A 19,543-nucleotide genomic window follows, 5' to 3' on the forward strand; every position below is an offset into this window, starting at 1 on the left:
TACATCTTTCAGTAGCATGCCACTGATTACTCCACCCTGCTCCCCAAATGGAGCAATATCTAATCAAGAGTTTCTCTGGGTTCCTCCATAAGTTAGGAATAGATCACACTGCAGCAGTTTTCATTCTGCTACTGTAATGTAAGACAGGTGCTGTTTATATCGCCTTTACAAAAGCAGCTATCATTAAAGTTGCACATTAAGTACCACATACCTTCTATAAAATCTGTATATCCATTTTCGTGATGCTATGTTTCCAAGTATGTTCCTTGCTATCCGAGAGTGATGTTTAATAGTTTTTAAATTGTACTCTACACCCTTCATGCACCTCAATCAAGATAATTCAATCTTTAAAAATGCCCTTACAAGCACTATGATAATATATACAAACACATTTCTTTTAAAGAAAAGATTGGATTTTGACCAGTTTGTTAAATCCTGTCTTTTAAGTACACTAATATGTATATAATGGCTATGTCATTTATCTAACTTCTAAGTTATCAGTCTTTACTTCAGATGTAACTGGCATAACAGACGCATTATATAATCTTCATATGTTTATTTTTATATAACAATTATAGAGAATGTACAAAAGAGAATTAATGCTTGCTTGGCATACTGCATACAGTCATCATGTGGTTTGGCTTTGGCTTAGTGCAATGCACAAACCCATCACAAGAAACTAGTTTAGAGCCATGGATGATGACTTTGTTCATTACACTGAACAAAAAAACCCCACATCATAGCTTACTGTAATGTCTGAACTCAATTTATTTTTTCACACAATATTATCATTTTTCCCCCAAACTCAATTAAGAGATCATAACCACAGTTTAAAGAACAAGAGGCCACACCGTATTCTTATGCAATATGCTAATTACTTTAAAAACAAAACTGAGTTGGAAACTATGAAAAACTCATAGTTGTTTTCTGTTATAGAAACAGAGAGAGGAAAAATATCAGCTGCATGAATTTTCCCCATGACATGAAAATATGTTTGGAAAAAAAATCAGGTAATTCAGAATAATTTTTAATATTTTTTTAATAATTGGTACTTGTTAGGCAAACTCTTGTTGAATTGCACTGATTTGTCCTTTCCAGCCTACCTTGCTTGAACACATTATTAAACAGCCTGATGCTTACTAGATGTACTTAAGTACAACTAATACTAGCCACAGCCAGCAAGGCCACTGACAGATGTAGATGGTGGGAGCACATGTCTAGAAGTACACAGCTGGGAAAGGCTGGATTACAATACATGCAATTCATAAAATGGGATGACGATCAAGAGTATAATATGGTAGATTAAAATATGCAAAAAAAAATCATGCTAGCACAATGTGTTCAGTGAAAACATCAGGAATGAATTTATTCAAATCAACCATAATGTTCAAATCTGAATCCATCCTGGGGTAAGAAAGAAAAAAAAACTGTGGAATTTGTGTGGTCTTAACATCTTATTGGTGGCAGTTGCCCCTCTCAATCTACCTCCTTTATGACAGACACAACATTAGACATTTACCTCAAAATACTGAAGTCATAATTTTTTAATTATATTAGCTCATTCATGTATTGAGCCTGATGCCAAATGTTGTATTTCATAAAATCTATCCATCATAATTGTTTCCAGAATGAAATCGTTTGAGCAGCTCTAAGGATTGCATTATTTAACGTAATCACCTAGTTACAAAAGCATTGCCCAAACTTCACTCACCTTCAAAACTACTAGTGTTTATTTCAGATGCAATCCTAGTACTCACAGCATCACCCAGCTATTGGAGTGAAGTAAAGCCTGTCCCCATTCCTGCTATTTTGGTTAGATGACTCTAGGCCATTACTGGAAAATAACCTAACTCAGATCAGTGGAAATTACTACGTCCAGCCTTCGCGTTAGCAGGGTGAGCTCCTGTTTCCTCCCCAGTTCCTGTCAACCCAACAGTTCAAAAACTCACGCGAGTAGATAAATGGGTACTCTCATTCCGGTGGGAGGAAAAATGCTCACGACGCCTTGCAAAAGGAGTCAGGAGCAGTTGCCAGTAAGCGCAAAAAACCCCACACGCCTGAAAAGGGCACGAAGCAACAGAAACCCCACCTCCTGCACTCACCAGCTGGGCTCTGCTCTAGGAAGGAGGCACTGGCAAACCACTTCCGAAAACACCTTGCCTTGAAAACTGCAAGGACTCGTCCAAGCAGTCACTGCAGAGTCGGTAACGACTGAGCGCAGATTAAAAAAAAAAAAAGACATCAAAGGACTGACATGTACATGGTTGTGTTTTTAGGTTTCTTTTAAAAAATTTATCCCCTTACCCAAACAATAGAAACCTCTCAAGTGTTTTAATTTCTCTGAAAATAAAACTACAGCATTTCAAATGTTACATTTCGTTGTAGTAAAACTGCAATGTATGGGGCCCCCATTTTGCAGGCTTTAGATTTGATGGAAAAATTACAATCTAGACATTCTCAAAATACTGGACAAGTCTACTGTATCCAAATCTTTTTGGATTTAATGGACATTTGGGAAGAACAGACACTTTCTTGCCCCACTCCCAGTATATTAAATTAATTTGCTTGCCCTCCATGTTTAATTAGAACCAAGCTTTATAATCACAGGCCTTAGTTTAAACACAACTCACTGCATGCTAATTTTTATTTGCAGCAAGGATAATAATTATATAATAGCACTTATCACATTAAGGGTTTACTTTTATAAAAATTCTATTGATTAAAATCTTAATAAAAGTCCATTGATACACAGTTTATTAGATAATTTGCTAACCCTCAGGAAATATCAATAGACAACAAATTCACAGATTTAATGGCTTAGTCCTAGAAATCTCCTAGCAGAAAATCATGTTTTGCACACTGAAGAATCATTTTTCCCTTATCGCCTATCCCAAATCAGAGACATTCTTGTATACCTGCATGATTTTATCAATATTTTGTATACCTTGCCAATATGACCCACAAAATGGATGCAGGGAGAAAACAGAAAGGGTCTAAACAAGGGAGGAGAAATTGCCAAATATGGTCAAGGCTTCTATTCTCACCTCCAATTTAACACCCTGACTTTTACATAACTAATTTGAACAAAGCCTGTATCTGTCAATGAATCCTATGGCTGATTTCAGTCAAGATAAACGTGCTAATGGAAAAGCAAATGAATCATAGAGAGGAGGTGAAGAAATAGAATTGGTCTTTTCAAGAACCTAATAATTTACACTGAGATGAGGGAGGGAGGGGAATACACACCATAACATTTTTAAAAAGTTTTTCTTCTTCCTAAAATAGAAAGGAATATTTAGAGGACAACTTATTTGCTTTTTCCATTTTCCCATTCTTATCTCACCATACAATAATATATCTAGTTTTGAGGTTATCAGATCCTTATGGAGCATCTCAGGCGGAAAGCGTTACCCTCAACACTACTGAAAGTCCCTATGTAAGTACTTGGTTCATACATGACCCCAAGCATGCTATGATTTAATCTGTTTGTTGAATACTTCGTATGACTGTGCAATGCTTTGGATTCAATTCCAAAAAGGTGCTTTGGAGCATGTGGGGGATTTATCATCACACTTGTCTGCAACTCCTTAAAATGTAGATTAACAGCATCAAAATACTGCAATACTCTGTTCTCTAGTTTACAAAGACATGGATGATGATTACTCAGCCCGCTTTCTACAGGAACAGGCACAGCTGGAGTAGTAAATGAAACGGATAAAGAACATTCTGGTCCAAGACTGCCACCTGTGCCTCCAGGAAAAAAGCCAGATCCAAGATATTCTTGAACTAAAAGCTGATTTATTCATGACAATGAAATCGTACTAGAATATGCAGGCTTCAGATCACACGAGTTGACCACCTTAATCATTTCCATTTTATCTTAATTCTCTTATGCTTTTTCTTATCTACTTCCAAAGAAACTATGTATTTTAAGGCCAAAAAACAACAACAAACAACCGTCCCTGGATTAGATGAAAATTAAGCTACAGAATTAGATGTAATTAATATTCAAATGACATCATAATACAAATCCATTATGTTTAAATTTCACAGAGGTGTATCCAGAACAGATGAGGTAACAGAGATCTGTTAAATTCAAGAAACAAATTCCCAACTATAAAATAAAATGCCTAATTACTGCCATCAGGAACCAACTGGTTAATATCTTTCTCTACTAATACAATTAAGTAATCCAACAACTAATACATTTCAATTATTATTAATTTATTCCAAAACAGAAGGAATGCTTTGGTAAGAGATTTGCCCTATAGTTGTCCAACTTTTCTTTTTCAATTCAGTACAAATCAACACATTAAACACAGTTATGATGTGGGTTAGCTCTTTATATTTTGAGTATGTGAATCTACAATTTTAGTCAATCATTTCTGTTAATTAATTTGGTTTCATTTGTGGGCATCTACGTGGGTGAAGTGACAACCCATGTGTCATTAGATAATGATATAAGCAATCTACATACTTTCACCAGACATTAAATGCAAGTAATAACAGCATGATCTGCATCGTGAGATTATTGTGTCTGTGTTGTCATTTTCATAGGTAGCTGTCTATTGAAGCTACCTATGGTTTCATACAGTAAAATGTTTGCCAAAACAATAAGAGAATAGCAATTAGTATGTGTATAGTATAGCAGTATACTATAGAGTTTTCCTGATCCATACTCCATTCAGCAGTAGCAAAAGAAGAATGCTAAGAATGTAAGAACATGGCACCTAATATGACTCGACAGACAGAGTATATCTGTAAGCTGCCTGGGTTACAAATGACATACCAAAAGAACAAGATTGCCCTTGTTCACACATAATGTAAAGTTTGGCTTAGTGTGATATGTGAACTTGGCCAGTATGATATATTTAATAAACCTTGACTTAAACATTCTGGTTTAATATGATGCTGGAACTCTGCTATTGTGTGCCTTTGAAAAGACTGTCCATCCACAACCAGTCAATTTACTTAATCAACTGAAGAGTTGATTGAACACAGCTTTTTACAGGCTTAGTCTTAAAGGCCCCAAGAACAGCAGAGGAGCAACAAAAGGCACAATGAATGCTAAATGTTATATTACACTGTTTTGAACAGAATAGTACAGAAAGACTCCAGACATCCACTGTACTGTAAAACCAACTGGAGTGACCAAGAAATAAAACACAGCACAGACCTCACTTTCCTTGACTGAGCTGTAGGGTGCATTTGCAACATCCAAATGGCTCCATAGTAGCCATCAGTCTCTATGTATCGTAGAAACAAGTCTATAAATATCATGCCATTACTGTCATAAATCCACACATTTCTAACAAGCTGGTGGAACCTCAGTTGTTCTCCACATTTGGTCTACAGTTCTTTGAGTACAGTTGAGAGAGACATCATCAACACAAAACTTTGCATCACAGCCCTTCAGTTTAGTTCTACACTTTGACCAAAACAGCTGGAATAACTGCTTATTATTGGGACTTGCTTCAAGAAATGTATCATGCCTAGGCCTCCAAAGGAAAAAGCATGTAAAAACTGACATGATAGCTGCTTTACATTACTGATTGGTTACATTAATTTAATTTGGTGTGACTGTGGACTCCATTAAGCTTCAGGATGGTTATTTTCACAGAAAGTTGAATAGTTGTTGCTGCTGCTGCTGTTGTTGCCACTGGGAACAAGACTGGGAGAACATTAAGCACCCATCCCATAATAATGATTGTCATCATAATAGAACTTTCATTTCTTATGCAGATTTAGAAAAAAGATCACATGGCATCTACTAGAGTCAACTTTCAGGCTTCAATCAAGTGAAACATCCAACCCTGCTGTGTATACCACTGACCACAACAAAGGCTGTGGTTTCTCCCACACTCGCCTTAAATAGATTTAAATTAATGCTATTCATCACTGGGTGGAAAAGAGGAGAAATATAAAAGTACAGTAACTTAAGACAAGCCAGGCCTGGCCAGGAGCATTGGGCAATGTTATACTATTGTGCTAGCTTCATAGCTATAAATGCAATGGACTCTATTCAAAGGCTTTTCTTAATGTTACACTACGAACTTTCTTTTCTCACTGATAGGGTACATCTGCTATTTCAGGATACAGGAAACAGCATTTAAATCATGCGATATTTCTTTTCCCAAAACACCTGGGAGAATTCTAAGAAATATTAAAAGCCTACATACTGCTCGGCTTTATTTGTTTCTGTTTTGGAGAAAGCTTAGACACATGACTGAATAGATGCCAACAGTTCATGATATAGCAAATACTCCTAGGTTCCACTACTGTTAGGGTTCAAATTAGCATGGATGCTTACCATCTCAATTACAGCACCAGGGAGAATGCAGTTGTCCCCATCTAAATCCTGCTTCTGTCAACTACAGTCACTCACTGCTAACAGTAGAAACAGAATCTTCTGCTTGCCAGAACAGAAAATATCCCTTTCCAGGGAGTTTCAGATCAAATGTTGCAACCTGGAGTGGAATATAAAATCTTTGGCAGTTAAGATTAAAAACCATGCAAATCTTTATAGGTTACTCTTCCAAGACAAAGAGTAGACCTTGTAGAATTCCATTCTGAGCATGTGAAACGAAGGAAAGGCATTATCACAGCAATCCCTTGACAGAATGTTATACAACATTAATTCCCACATGAGGCACAACAAGAGTCAGAAAAGTATGAGAGAGTAGATCATAAGCATTTTAGCTGTGAGACTAAGTTAATTCATCACTAAAACTTTGTGAGTATAAGAATCAAGACTGGCTGAAGTGTTAATAATGTAAACAGCTCTTCCACAATTTGCCCCTACAGCTGTTTTCAGATCTCAAGTTGCCAGAGATCTATCTCTGAAGGGACAAGATGACTTTAACTCTCTTTGGGGAAAAGATTATCTAGCATCAGTCTCTGCTGAAGTGCTAAACTATTCAAGTCTGCATATCCTTTTACCTCCCCACCAATATCAATATAAAGCTGGAAACCTGTCACCCAAACTGGCAGAGAATAAGTGAAATGTAAAAGGCATCTTGCAGCATCAACATGCTACACAGGTACAGCTTGCATCTGTACAAATGTAACTAAACAAAATGGCTTAGAAAAGTTTTACAACTAGGATAGAAACCCATAGATTAAAATATCCTTATGCTAGTTTTGGTACAATTCAGAGAAACCTGGATACCCTGCTGTCCCAACTATTATGAGGGTTTCTTATGTACATAGTAAAGCATAATTAGCCAATCCTTGAGTGTTCCCATGTATCCTAACCTAATGTCTCCAGCATACATGCACGGTTATATAGATATAGATATATCATGTGTACACATATCCATATCCGCAAGGGTTGCCATGTTTTCTGCAGCAACCGAAGTATTCTACGCATACAATCTTAATTTACCACTGGAATTCTTTCCAACTATCCAGAGGACACAGGCCCCTCTGCTCACATGCTCATTAGAGCATCATCGAGATTTGCTTACCTGGAGCATATTCAAAATATTTTTGAATATCATGTCATATTTAAAATCATGCTATCTTGTGATTCATTCATTTAGCACACACTGAATCTAAGCAATGTTGGATACCCGAATAAAGTTCTGATACAGAACATCAAAAGTACTTGAGTCTAAGGTCAGTGTAGCATCTGGTTCAGATATTGTGAATAGACCATTTTTAATGTTATAGCTTAAATTTAGAATGAAATGTAATTATCTTTGAGTCTTGTTCTATCCAACACATACAATTCTAAAAGGAATTTCTAATTCATTTGGGGAGAAACTAGAAACCTCTGTGATTTTACACCTGCTTTTTATCAGTACAGAGCAGGTTCTCAATCTGTTTCCTTGGCCATCTGGTTAATCATCAAATCATGGATAACGGTACTATCGTATGAAAAAATAAAAATAACTATAAACCAAGGAAAATGCAACCTTATATAACAAAGAGTATTTGTTTTAATTTTATTTATAGTAAATAATAAGATATTGAACAAGAAAAAGGAACTATTATTTAACAAGATAAATAATTAAGAAAAATTGCCAGTCCTACATTGATATAGAAATGTGATAAGATTAGAAATGTATGATAAAATAATAAATTTTTCTTGAAAGGTATCATGGACTACAAAGTCCTGTGACTATTTTATTTGCAATGTCCTATACAAGTATAACTGCACTAATGCTACTGCTAAATACATGATCTATTATCAGGATGAGTACAATGAATATAATTTATATCAGAAGAATACAATATAAAATTACACAGCCCAAGTCCTGTAACGGTACCCAACTATGCTTTATTACTGAATATGTATCAGCTTATTTCAGATTAAAGACATGATCCCATCTCTGCTAAGCAGTAATTTATTTCCAGAACAAAATACCTTTTCACCATTTATCAAAATTAAATTGGCCTAGTTACTAATTTTGAGTCAGTACTCAATAGCATTAAAATCTACATAAAACAACCTAATTCAAATATAAAAGGACTAGATTTTTCAAAATATCATTTATCATTTTAAAAACTTCCTCCTGAAGTTTTTTTTACTGATTTTTTTTTAAAATATAGATTGCATTCTTTGATGAATTCACTATGGAATAAGCAGCGCTTAAGGTAGTGGGACTTACTTCAGAGTAAAAATGAACAGGCTTGTGCTGTTAAAGTCATAACCAAAACAAATAACAGTCAAAAACATGAACTATTGTATGGCCAACAGAAGACAGCTTTGCCTACAGGAAAAAGGCTAAGAGAAAAAAGAAAAAAAGAAACCCACACAGAAAATCTTTAACTTTTCACTGAACCCAATACTTGAGCTAAGAATCACTTTTAACAATGTGATCATGTTAGCTGCCGCAGTAAAAAACAAGGAAGTTCTTGCTTGAGTGCCTCCTAATGAACAAAGGTTAACTTTATCACAAAGGTCAAATGCCTGGTGGCAGAGGTTATGACCCTAACAACTTAAATGGTGACCTTGCCACGTGCCTAGTATATTGGAGATTCTGATACAGATCATCTGGTAAAGGACTGGCCATAAATTTACTTGAGACTTATACTCCCACAAAGAATACGGTTTGCCACAATCATTTCCAACTTGTCACTTGATACAAGAGAAGCAGAACTGAAATGGAAAAAAAACATTCCAAAGTTAAGGTTCACAGCATTCAGCTTTCCTTTCTTTTCCTTCTGTACTCTGAAACCAGTATAACATTTTAGGACTGCCAGCAAATGTCTTATTTCTAAAACACAGATTATCACTCATTTTCTTTCAATATAGTAGAGATATTTTTAACAATATAGTTATGACATTTTATTTCCTTGCTTCTATGTAGGACCAATATTTTATGTGGCTTAGCCTACTTGGAATAAGACAACTTGGCTAGGTAATTTAAAGCAAAACTTAAAAGGTAAAACATGGAAAAAGATAGATTTTACAGCAACACTAGTAAATACACTTTTAAAGAAGAAAGGGGCACCTTACTCTAAAAAGTAAATTAAATTACCTCAGAAAAGGGAATTAAATTACCTCAGAAAAGTATCAAGTAATAGTAACGATATGCTAAATGAACTCCCCACAATAGTTTTAATACATAGATGAAAAAAATATTGTAAAGTGTGAACTTCTTTCCATTTCTGGCCACTTTTCCAAAGTTCTAAGCATATAAAAATGTTGAGGATTTCTGTAGTTGCTCTTCAATTCCCACTGCATGTAAATTGTTCAATTTTTGTATTATTTATTAATTTATATTGGCAAGTTCCTTACCATAATTAATAGGTTGGTAAATCTCTTACAGTCACTTAGAAACTTTTGACAACAATGGACTCCTAGGACTTACTTTAGAGTTCTCTCCTGATGTAAACTGTAAGATTTACTACATTACTACAGCTATGTAAGGATAGTCAGTATTAACCTGACTAGTGTTCTAGTGTAACAAAGGATTCTGGGATATCAAAATAAAGCAGAAAGCAAATACAACCAATCTCCCTCATTCACAAATGATGAATGTTGCCAACAATATTCTGCGGATACAAATAGCTATCTTTTTCATTCTTTATAGGTGATTACTGAAGTATTTTCCAAAATGTATTGTCGAAGGCTTTCACAGCCGGCATACGATGGCTGGTGTGGGTCTTCCGGGCTGTGTGGCCATGTTCTTGAAGTCTGGTTTCCTAACATTTCGCCAGCACCTGTGACCGGCATCTTCAGAGTGCAGGAGCACCCCCAGATCTCTATAAATACCCACAGAAGGGTCACATCACCCTGGGCACAGAGAGAACTGCTCCTGCACACTGAAGGTGCCGGTCACAGGTGCTGGCGAAACGTTAGGAAACAAAACTTCCAGAACACGGCCACACAGCCCGGAAGACCCACACCAGCCATCCTATTTTCCAAAACATGGCATAAAAAAGATGTGATACATTACAGACATTTAATAAGCCCAAGAGTTGAAGTATACATTCTAAAAGGACTACAAAATGATTTTTATTTATAAACAAAACTATATGTATGGCTACAACCTGTATCTTATATAGAAACCCTGCTGAACTCAATTGAACTTAATCCTGAATAAATTATATGGTTGAATTGGACAATACCTTTACTTTCAAAACAATTGAAAAAGGTGTTCATAATGAGATTTACTAGTCTTCAGTGATAGCAAAGAAGAAGAGCAGTAATTAAAATATTACAATGTTCCCTTAATATCCATAATGGAAGCAATGGATTTTATTAGGCCTACTTGCATTGATTATTTTCTTTTTCCATTTTGCGGATTTTATTTTTGCCAACAATATTACGGTACAGTTATAATTTTAGAAAAGGCTATATAACTGTTTGGCTTTTTTGCAATGTTACTGATTAACCACTTTAAATTACTGAAGTTAGTAAGACATAGAATTTAACAAATACTTTCAATGACATATCATGTATCCTTTAAAAAATCAATTTAAATTCACATCATATATCAACAAGTGTACAAAAATAGCTTGCAATATGCCATTATCACCAAATATATTAAACTTCTGTATTTTTAAATATGTTCTTTATTCATTAATTTTTCCACTCAGCACAGTATATACAGCTATGAACTCTCACAGAGGCCACAATCTATTATAAACATTTGCACTTAATAAAACATAGCCACTATTACATGCACACACAAAACACAGATCCCAAATAAAAGTCACCTGCTCACAGTATTGCTTAAAAAGTCATCTCTTTATCAATATTTTCAGATGCATCATTCATCAAAATTACACAACAGTTCATATTCAGAGCACACCACTCTGTCTGATTCCATAGCACAAAACCAGAAGCTTCTTGTAACTGCATATCCCAATTATCACAATAACGCTACTACATATAAAGCCAAAACAGAACAGAAGCAACTCAACTTTTGTATAAAACCATCTAAAAGCTACCAATATACCTCATATCTAAAAATGTTGCATACAAACCCAGATGCATGCGTTTAACAAACTGAGAAATCATTTAAGTTTTTTCTTCTCCATATCTATGCCAATCTGAACTCTTGATAAGACAAAAGTATGATGAGTTGCTTAGAAATATCACTCTGGTGCTGATGTTAGCCTCCAAAACTCAGAAGCTACAAACTTCCTCAAAGCAGGCTATAGAAAAATGTATTATTTTGCATTAAGAGTCAAAAACAATGCATATATCCATTTTCCAACATGCAGCACTGTTAAATTAATAAACCATTCTTTAAAATCAATAATATTCTATTTATATGGAGCAATTACTAAGAATGACTTTTAATATTTCTTCCTTCATTAAGCCGAAATTTCTTTAATCTCTAGCTATATATACATGTTGGTGAGGCCTCAATCTCTGCCCACTTCTTTTTACTATGTTTAAGGTTTACATATTCCAACTATTTAAAGACATGACTTATAGCATAAATAGTGTTTTCGTTTCTTCTCTACATGGCCAAATTTACACAAAACTAAAAAATAATTCTAAGAAACACACACCATTCTAGTGCCAAGCATTTCCTAAAGGCATTCTAATGAAAATGCTTTAGGTATGTTGCACATTAGGCAAATAGTGAAAGGCACCTCTCTTTCACAATCACTTTCTGGAACAATGATGCAGTCTTACACCACAATCTATATCTTCTCTGCTTCTGAGGACATCAGGACCACCATCTCAGACACAGTGCAAAGCAGCAGAGTTTAAATAACTTACATGATCAAGTGCAATCACAGCACACACTGGAATAACCATGCGGTTATGTTCTTACAAAACGAACTTATTCAACAGTGGACAACTTGAAATACAGGCACTTACCTGCTGCGTGCACAAAGTATGCCAAATATAAATCGAGTTCCTTAACAGAAACCCCTATGTGATGGGGCTGTACACACAGCCCTGGATTTGAGCACTGTGGGGACTTTACAAGGCGTTCGCCATCAGTACTTTCAAGCGGAATACCTTTAAATAAAATCACCATAACAAGGTCCAACCTCCAGACCTTATCTGCCTGCCGTAAACAGTCAATTCTTCTCATTTTGCCCTTCTGGTCTGGATTGGAAAGAACACAACAAGGAGGTTTTTTTCCTGTCACAGTTAGAACAAAATCTTCCCGATATTCAGGCCTGATGTCTTTCCGAAGCTTTGCCAAAAGTCTGGATGCCCACTTCTGTTTAACCTCAGGTTTTTCGCTTAGCAATTCATCCTTCACAGCTCTTTCTTCCTCTTTTGACATGCGCTTTTCATGTTTTTTAAAGTATTTTCGCTTTCGAGCTTGTAAGTTGAACCATGTATACGCGAATGCTCGGACATGGGGAAGAAGTGCTTCAATGAAGGGATGAAATTCATCCTGAAAATAATCAAAGTGAAAAAAATTACAACAAGGAAAATTGGGGTGTGAAGGGCATGTTGTTTTCTTAATAGGTCACTGTAACTTTCAAATAGGCCAATGACAGCAGTACCTATGCTAGGTACAGACATAATCATTTCTACATCCTGGCAACAAAGGAAAAAAATCTCTAAAATATATCTTCGCGTTCAATTTTCTGCTGTCACTCAGCCCCAGACACCAAGTGCTGAAAATATTTTGCCATAACAGTGTGAATCGCATTTGCTAAAACAAGCAAGTTCAATAAAAACCATGGCACTGACTTTGCAGCAAATGTTATTTTGGGTCAGAAAGGTGAAACTCTAAGCCTTAAACAGCTGACTTTATGATAGTTCAGTGTAAGTCAATAGGGTAACTCCAAAATCAATTATTTCAAGTCTGCAACAAGACCACTGTAATCTTCATCCATTTTTTTTTTAAAAAAGGAAGGAGTGTATTCCTTTGCTTTTTCCTTGATCCTGCTGTGAATGATGTGACCAACATACTATATGCTTGCCAAACTGGCAAAATTTTAACTTCTGAAAGTCCGAACAACACCAGCCAATGAAAACCTGATATATCATAAAAATACTTTAATTTAACATTGAATTTTGAGTATAATTATGTATGTAACACAATAGAATGCTAATTAAAATGGAATATATAAACAGAATTTCACAAAGATAAATAATTCCTACACAGAATAAAATATAGAAATCTTTCAGTGAAACTTTTTGATCTTTATTTAGGAAACAATAATAGTATAGGGGATATTAAATATTATGGCTTAATACATCCTAAGCCACAAATATTTTAAGAAAAAATGAGAAAAATAACATGAAAGGCTAGTGTGTCTTAAAGCGCATTATGCATCTACACTTTTTAGAGACGTATTATGGGGAAAATCATTGCTAATGCAAGCATTTTCTACCTTTTTTATGCCTTTTATGTGAATTTTTTCCTTTTATAAAAGAGAAAAAGGGTTTTAAATGGTTCCCCAATGTCTACAGTACTGCAAAAAAAAAATGGTATTGTAAACTTTTAAATAAATAAAGCACCCTTCAATGCTATAAAAGGTCACCTGAAATTAGTAGCAACACATATTATTTTTACATATGCAGTTAGCTATAAAACAATGTATAGAAAAAATCTGCAATTTAAGTATATATTCCTGAAAATGCACCACTTTGAAATGTTAGGATTTCTCTTGCTGAATCTGGGCTTTCTTTGTAAGAAGAGCTAACACTATCGGCATACTAGAAGAAAACATGGTCTTCCTCTTGTATCTAGAAGTACGTGTCCTTCAATACTGAATGTCTACTATGCAAATCTATACATGCCTATTCAGAAGGAAGCCCTTGTGAATTCAATAAGACTTACTTCCCATAAGAATGAATAGGGCTGACGTCTAAATTTCTTAATTCATGAAATTCAGAAAACTAATCCATTATTAAAATACTTTGATGGTTACCCTTATAAAGGATATTGTTATGTAATGCTATAGCAATGTCCAAAATTCACCAATCAATGCAGGAAATTTCAGAACCAAAGGATCAGGGATAGTAGAGCACAGTATATGAAAGAGTTTCACAAGTTGGATCTCATGTTATCTTCTAAACATAATTACTTGCTACCTACCAACATAATGGAAAAATTGAATTGTATTAATTTTCTATAGAAAATATTTTTCAAAACAATATAAAGTAGGTTAAGTGAATTGCCAGATATTGAAGAAAAAATGGCTGAATGTTTATACGGTTTAATACATAATGTTTACATGTAACAAAATAACAATTTCCATAAATCCCATGAAAAAACTGGAAAAATATCATGCTGACAGTTAAATAATTGTACATTCCTAAATTTCCTCACAAATCCAAGCCTATCACTAAGAGGAACTGCAACTAAAGACAAAATAATTATGCATGAAACAGAAAATGTTAAGGCCTTTCCCACATGCATACACTTTAGAATCGCCAACGGTACCAAAACAGGAGATTTTGGAATGCTTATCTTCTGTGACACATGATACATCTGCAAAAATTACCCATCCTAAAATGCAAGCCTTTGTGCTTTCTTAAATGTATCTTGACTTTATTTTACAAACTTTTTACCATTTATTAATATAAATAGATACATTTCTAGACAATATATACGTATTTCTGTTATTGTATTATGAAATCTAGCAATGCTAATATGATTGAAAAAGGAAGACATAGCTTAAAAATCTACCTAAAATCTTCAAAATCCACCAAATGAGCTTCTCGTAATGATATAATTAAGAGATTCCCCACTGCTGATATAAGTAATGCTACCCAGATTGGCTTCCTCAAAACAGTATATGAAAGGTCAGTTGCTCAAGAAAGGTCTGTGTACTCCATAATAGATTATCTTTTAAAAAAACAAGGAACATTATTATGCATATTCACAACTAAGACAAATTATTGCTTTCCAGGTTTGCTGGAAAATTTAAGAACATTTAGATTGATCTCAGAATTACTTAAAAAATTAAAAGGAACAACTACTACCCAAAAAGAAAAAGATAGGTATGTATGGTTTTCATTTTCAAAGTTAGAATTAGAAATAGAAGTTCTATAAAATTAAATGAAGAGTCTTTAGAATATTTTTTTTTAAATCAAATGATCCAGATAGGCAGGAGAGGAAAATAACAAAAGTGAGTTTATAATACTTTTTATGGTTCACAACTATGGGGTTCTTAATAACACCTTGCCATAGCTATATAGCTACATTTGAATTATTTAACAAAAATCTTGCTAACATATATTTAAACATGGAATATACAACTCAGAAGCCAAGCACACATATTTAAGTAAAACCATACCACAGCAATATTTAGAAACAATTCACTGATCTGCTCCATTTGAAACTTTGCCAGATTTATAAACTCTCACAGCATTAATATTTCTATTATCCATAAATCTACATAATAATCTGTACACCTAGGATAAGCTGTTAACATAAAGCCAAAACAGTATATAATAATCAGCAAATAGGTAATTTCCCCTATATTACAGAGTAAGACGAAGATAGCCCCTTAACAGGTATTATATTCTAATCTTCCAGTACTGTGGATGGGTGTTTATTACATTTTAAATCACACTGGACAAATTTGAAGAAGACAACATGTAAGTTAAGCCTTTCTTAATTTTGGAACCTTTGGTCGTAAGTAATATGGTGCCATACATGCAACTTTCTAAATAGGTTCTATAAAGATGCCTCTGAATCTCTAAACATTTCCAAACATGCAATGAAAATGCAAAGCGCTATGCAACAGAGTAACTCTTAGGTTAAGTACCACAGGTACAAAAAATATATTTGAAATCTTATAAATGCATAGCAGGGCCTACTAAAATAGAGTGTCCCCTTGTGGGAGGTGGAAAGCGAGAACAGATTATTGGTGTTTTAAAGAAAAATATTAGCTATTTTAAGTAAGTAAACAAACAGAAAATAGATCTGACTTGAGTTCTCTGTGAGAGAGATAAAACTTTCCTGAAGAAGTTGCCTTTCAAAAATGCAGCCTCAATGCGCAGTAGCAGTATCGTCTACCTACATCAATGTAGTCAATAAAGTTTAATGGCATTGTGTAGTACTTTTGGTTTGATATGTTTTTATTAAATAAATAAATAAATAAGTTCTTTAACTATAGGTGACAGCTTTGTGAATCACTGACTATAATTTCTCCAAGTTATCCACTCCTAAGTTTCTATTTGGTCATTTTGAAAAGTATATTGTGAATTCTTCCCTCTTTCTGCTATTTTAAAGGTGTTCAAAGTGTTCAATTCCAAACCACCATCTTCATCACCATTTGGCAACTAAAGTATCCAAGTGTTTTCTGTGTGGGTCAGAAGTGCTGAAGTGCCAATGGAAGAAACTATACAATTTCCCTAGGAACTTTTCCGGTTTCACTGTTAAGAGTGGGAAACAGCAAAGGTCTACCAAAGATTATCAGTTAGAAAAAGAGGGGCCAAGCAATGTAATTTCTAAAATAATAAGCAAAAGGAGAAATACAGGTCATTTTTCTGATTTTAAATCGTGGCAACTTATCTCAGAAAAAGCATGGATGGGGGTAGGGTGGGAATGTTGCCGAAAAATCTGGCGCTGCATGAGAGTTTTCTTTGCCCGAGGGGGGGGGGAGCAAAACGCTGGGGGGGGGAGTTGTGTAGGAAGTTAGAAAAGTTGCCTGAACTCTTAAATCGCAGTTTCCCAGAAAGATCTGCATGAGTAGTATTCAGGCGTCATGCATGTAACTCTTCAAATTTCAAAGTAATGCAATCAGGAGATCTGGGGAAGGCGCGAAGTGGGCTTGAGACCCACTTGGAATGATTCGTAATCCACGAGGAACTTCGCTAAGATGCAAACAAAAGGAACCAAGCAACTTTCTACAAACAGCAACTCCCTTCCCCGCCTCCTTCTTTCCCCGGGCAGGACATTACAACGAACCTCACTTCCCAAAGGAAACAACCCCAGGCAAATGTGACACCCGAGCAAGTGACAAGCGTTAGAGGCAGCCAGGAGGGCAGATCTGGGTTGGGATGGATGGCCGTGCTCAGCCTCCTCCTCCGAGGTTGCTGGGGACTCCGAAGATCCCAAACTGGGCCGTGCACGGGAGTAACGGAACGGAACGTATTTTGCAGAACTGCGGCCGCTGCAGCAAGCGCGGGGCTCCAACCAACAGCGCAGTGTGAATTCCTTAAAGCTCTTAAGTTCTCCATCAAAGCGCGAGGTAACGTACGGGAGGGAAAGTTCAAGGCTTAGGTGCAATGCATCTCTCCAGACCTGCGGTTCCGACTAGGACTGGAATACACATTGTGTACCGCGCACGGGCAAAAGCTGAAGCCACAAGGCTGCTGAACACATACACATATCCACACACAAAAGTGTGCGAGGACTTCAGGGAGAAAAAGCAATGCAGCTCTAGCAGTCCGGGAGGCGGGGAAAAGAATACATGCAGCACGCAATTACTTAATGCTATACTTTAAAAACAACACACAAAGAATCTAATTGTATCTGTGTTGCGTTGCTCCACGTTCATCGCTTCGGAAGCACAAACAGTAAGTATTGATTTCAGATGACCAAGCATGTAATGGGTTGCAAGACTGCTAAACACGTGCAGATCGTCCTAAACACACACACACGCACACATACACAGCGCATTTCGGTACGAACCCTCCCCATCGCCGAGAGACACCCGGTTTCTCCAACACAAAAAACTCGCACATTCCCATATTAATTAAATAAAACCTTAATAACAAGGCGCCATTAGCCATGTGTCTATACAAATGGCCGTGCCAGAGCAAGAATGTAACCTCACGGAAAAGAAAGTTACTTTCCGCAAGCTGGATTTCACCCTCCCGCCCTCTACGCGCGCCCCCCTCCTCAACGCATAGACAAACCTCCCGCATCCCCCCCCCGCCATTCCCCTCCCCCCAAATGAATCCAAAGAGCTTCTTACCTGGGTAAGGCAGAGAGGAGAGTACATGATTGCTGTGGGGGTTTTGTGGCTTGGAGGTGTGTGAGTGAGAGGGGGAGAGAGAGAGAGAAGGAGAGAGAGAGAAAGGGAGGGGGGAGGAATAGAGAGAGGGAGAGAGAAAAGAGAGAGAGAGAGAGAGAGAGAGAAGAAAAAAAAGAAAGGGGGAAGAACCGAGCCTGCTTCTTGCTTTCACATTTCCAACTCTGCTAAACTGCAGCCAGCGCTGATCAGCTCCATGAGCTGAACTTTAACCCCGCCTAGAGTTTCCCTACACTACACACTATACATGTCTACTGTACCCAGGCGTTAAAGGCATAGTGCACACTTCCCCCCCCCTCCCCACGCTTCCAGCGACAGCAGTAGAAAGCCTCAGGCTCCAAGCTTCTCCGGGAGCCTGCCAGCGTGCCTCCAGCCAGCTTCTGCTCCGCTCTGCACCGCTCCACCACCAGCAGCAGCAGCAGCAGCAGCTCGCTCGCTCGCTCGCTGCCTTGCCCGGGGGAGGGGGGCTGCAGTGCTACTGCTCGGCCAGCCCTCCCTATCCCATATCCCTGTGCTCAGTGCATTACTGGGAACGCAATTACGAGCCGCTTCCATGTAGGGCTCCCGAGCGGCTATAGGCTGTGCAGGATGTGCTTAAGCAACCAAAACTTCTTTTTCGCATTTCGGTCTCTCTCGCCCACCCTCGACTCCCATGCAGACACACGTCTTTTTTTGAAGGACTTTGGACTAAACTTTCTATCGTTCATCTCCTGCAGAAAGAGATTTTCTGCCCAGACGAACCATTCATAAACACGAGGGTTGCAATATCCGTATTTAAGCATTCAGCTCACTTATACACTATTCAAAAGGTGTATAATTCTAAATAGATACTGTCTTGAACACACTCCTCCAAGTATCAAAGCTGTGCTCTTATGTACTGAAAATTGTATTTTTTTTCCAAGAATTATCTCCCTAAGTGAAATTCTTTTGAGATTTTCAATATTTTCTTTAAATAATACTGCATTTACCTACAAATTCTGAAATTCATAAATCTGGATGGCTCATTTTGCAGAAGATCATGATTTGGAGCTCAAGTTCAAAGCAAACTTTCCAGCTATCTCATGAATGTCCATGTTGGTTTGTTTTTACTTTGAAAATGTTATAGCCATGCTCCTTTTACTAATAATGCAGAACTTAATGGGTGCATTGCAACCCACAAGAAGAAAGTATTAGT

General features: G+C 36.5%; 1 protein-coding gene across 11 annotated transcripts in view; it reads right to left on the minus strand.

The window, feature by feature from the left end:
• NFIA (nuclear factor I A) overlaps window positions 1-19,294 on the minus strand; it is a 331,321-nt gene extending 312,027 nt beyond the window's left edge. The window contains exons 1-2 of one of the 11 annotated variants that reach the window (XM_088154524.1): window positions 18,313-19,294; window positions 12,290-12,821 (exon numbers count right to left, since the gene is read on the minus strand). In XM_088154524.1, coding sequence (XP_088010650.1) covers window positions 12,290-12,821; window positions 18,313-18,339 — 559 coding nt within the window. In that variant the 5' untranslated portion in view covers window positions 18,340-19,294. The remainder of the gene's footprint in view (window positions 1-12,289; window positions 12,822-18,312) is intronic. The other 10 variants (XM_088154519.1, XM_088154526.1, XM_088154518.1 and 7 more) reach the window with 10 other exon arrangements.
• Between the last annotated feature and the right edge of the window lie 249 nt (window positions 19,295-19,543).

Source organism: Python bivittatus, unplaced genomic scaffold (assembly GCF_059951505.1).
Source record: "Python bivittatus isolate LINGU-HERP-01145 unplaced genomic scaffold, Pbiv_v1 ctg000700_np1212, whole genome shotgun sequence".
Classification (NCBI taxonomy): Eukaryota; Metazoa; Chordata; class Lepidosauria; order Squamata; family Pythonidae; genus Python; species Python bivittatus.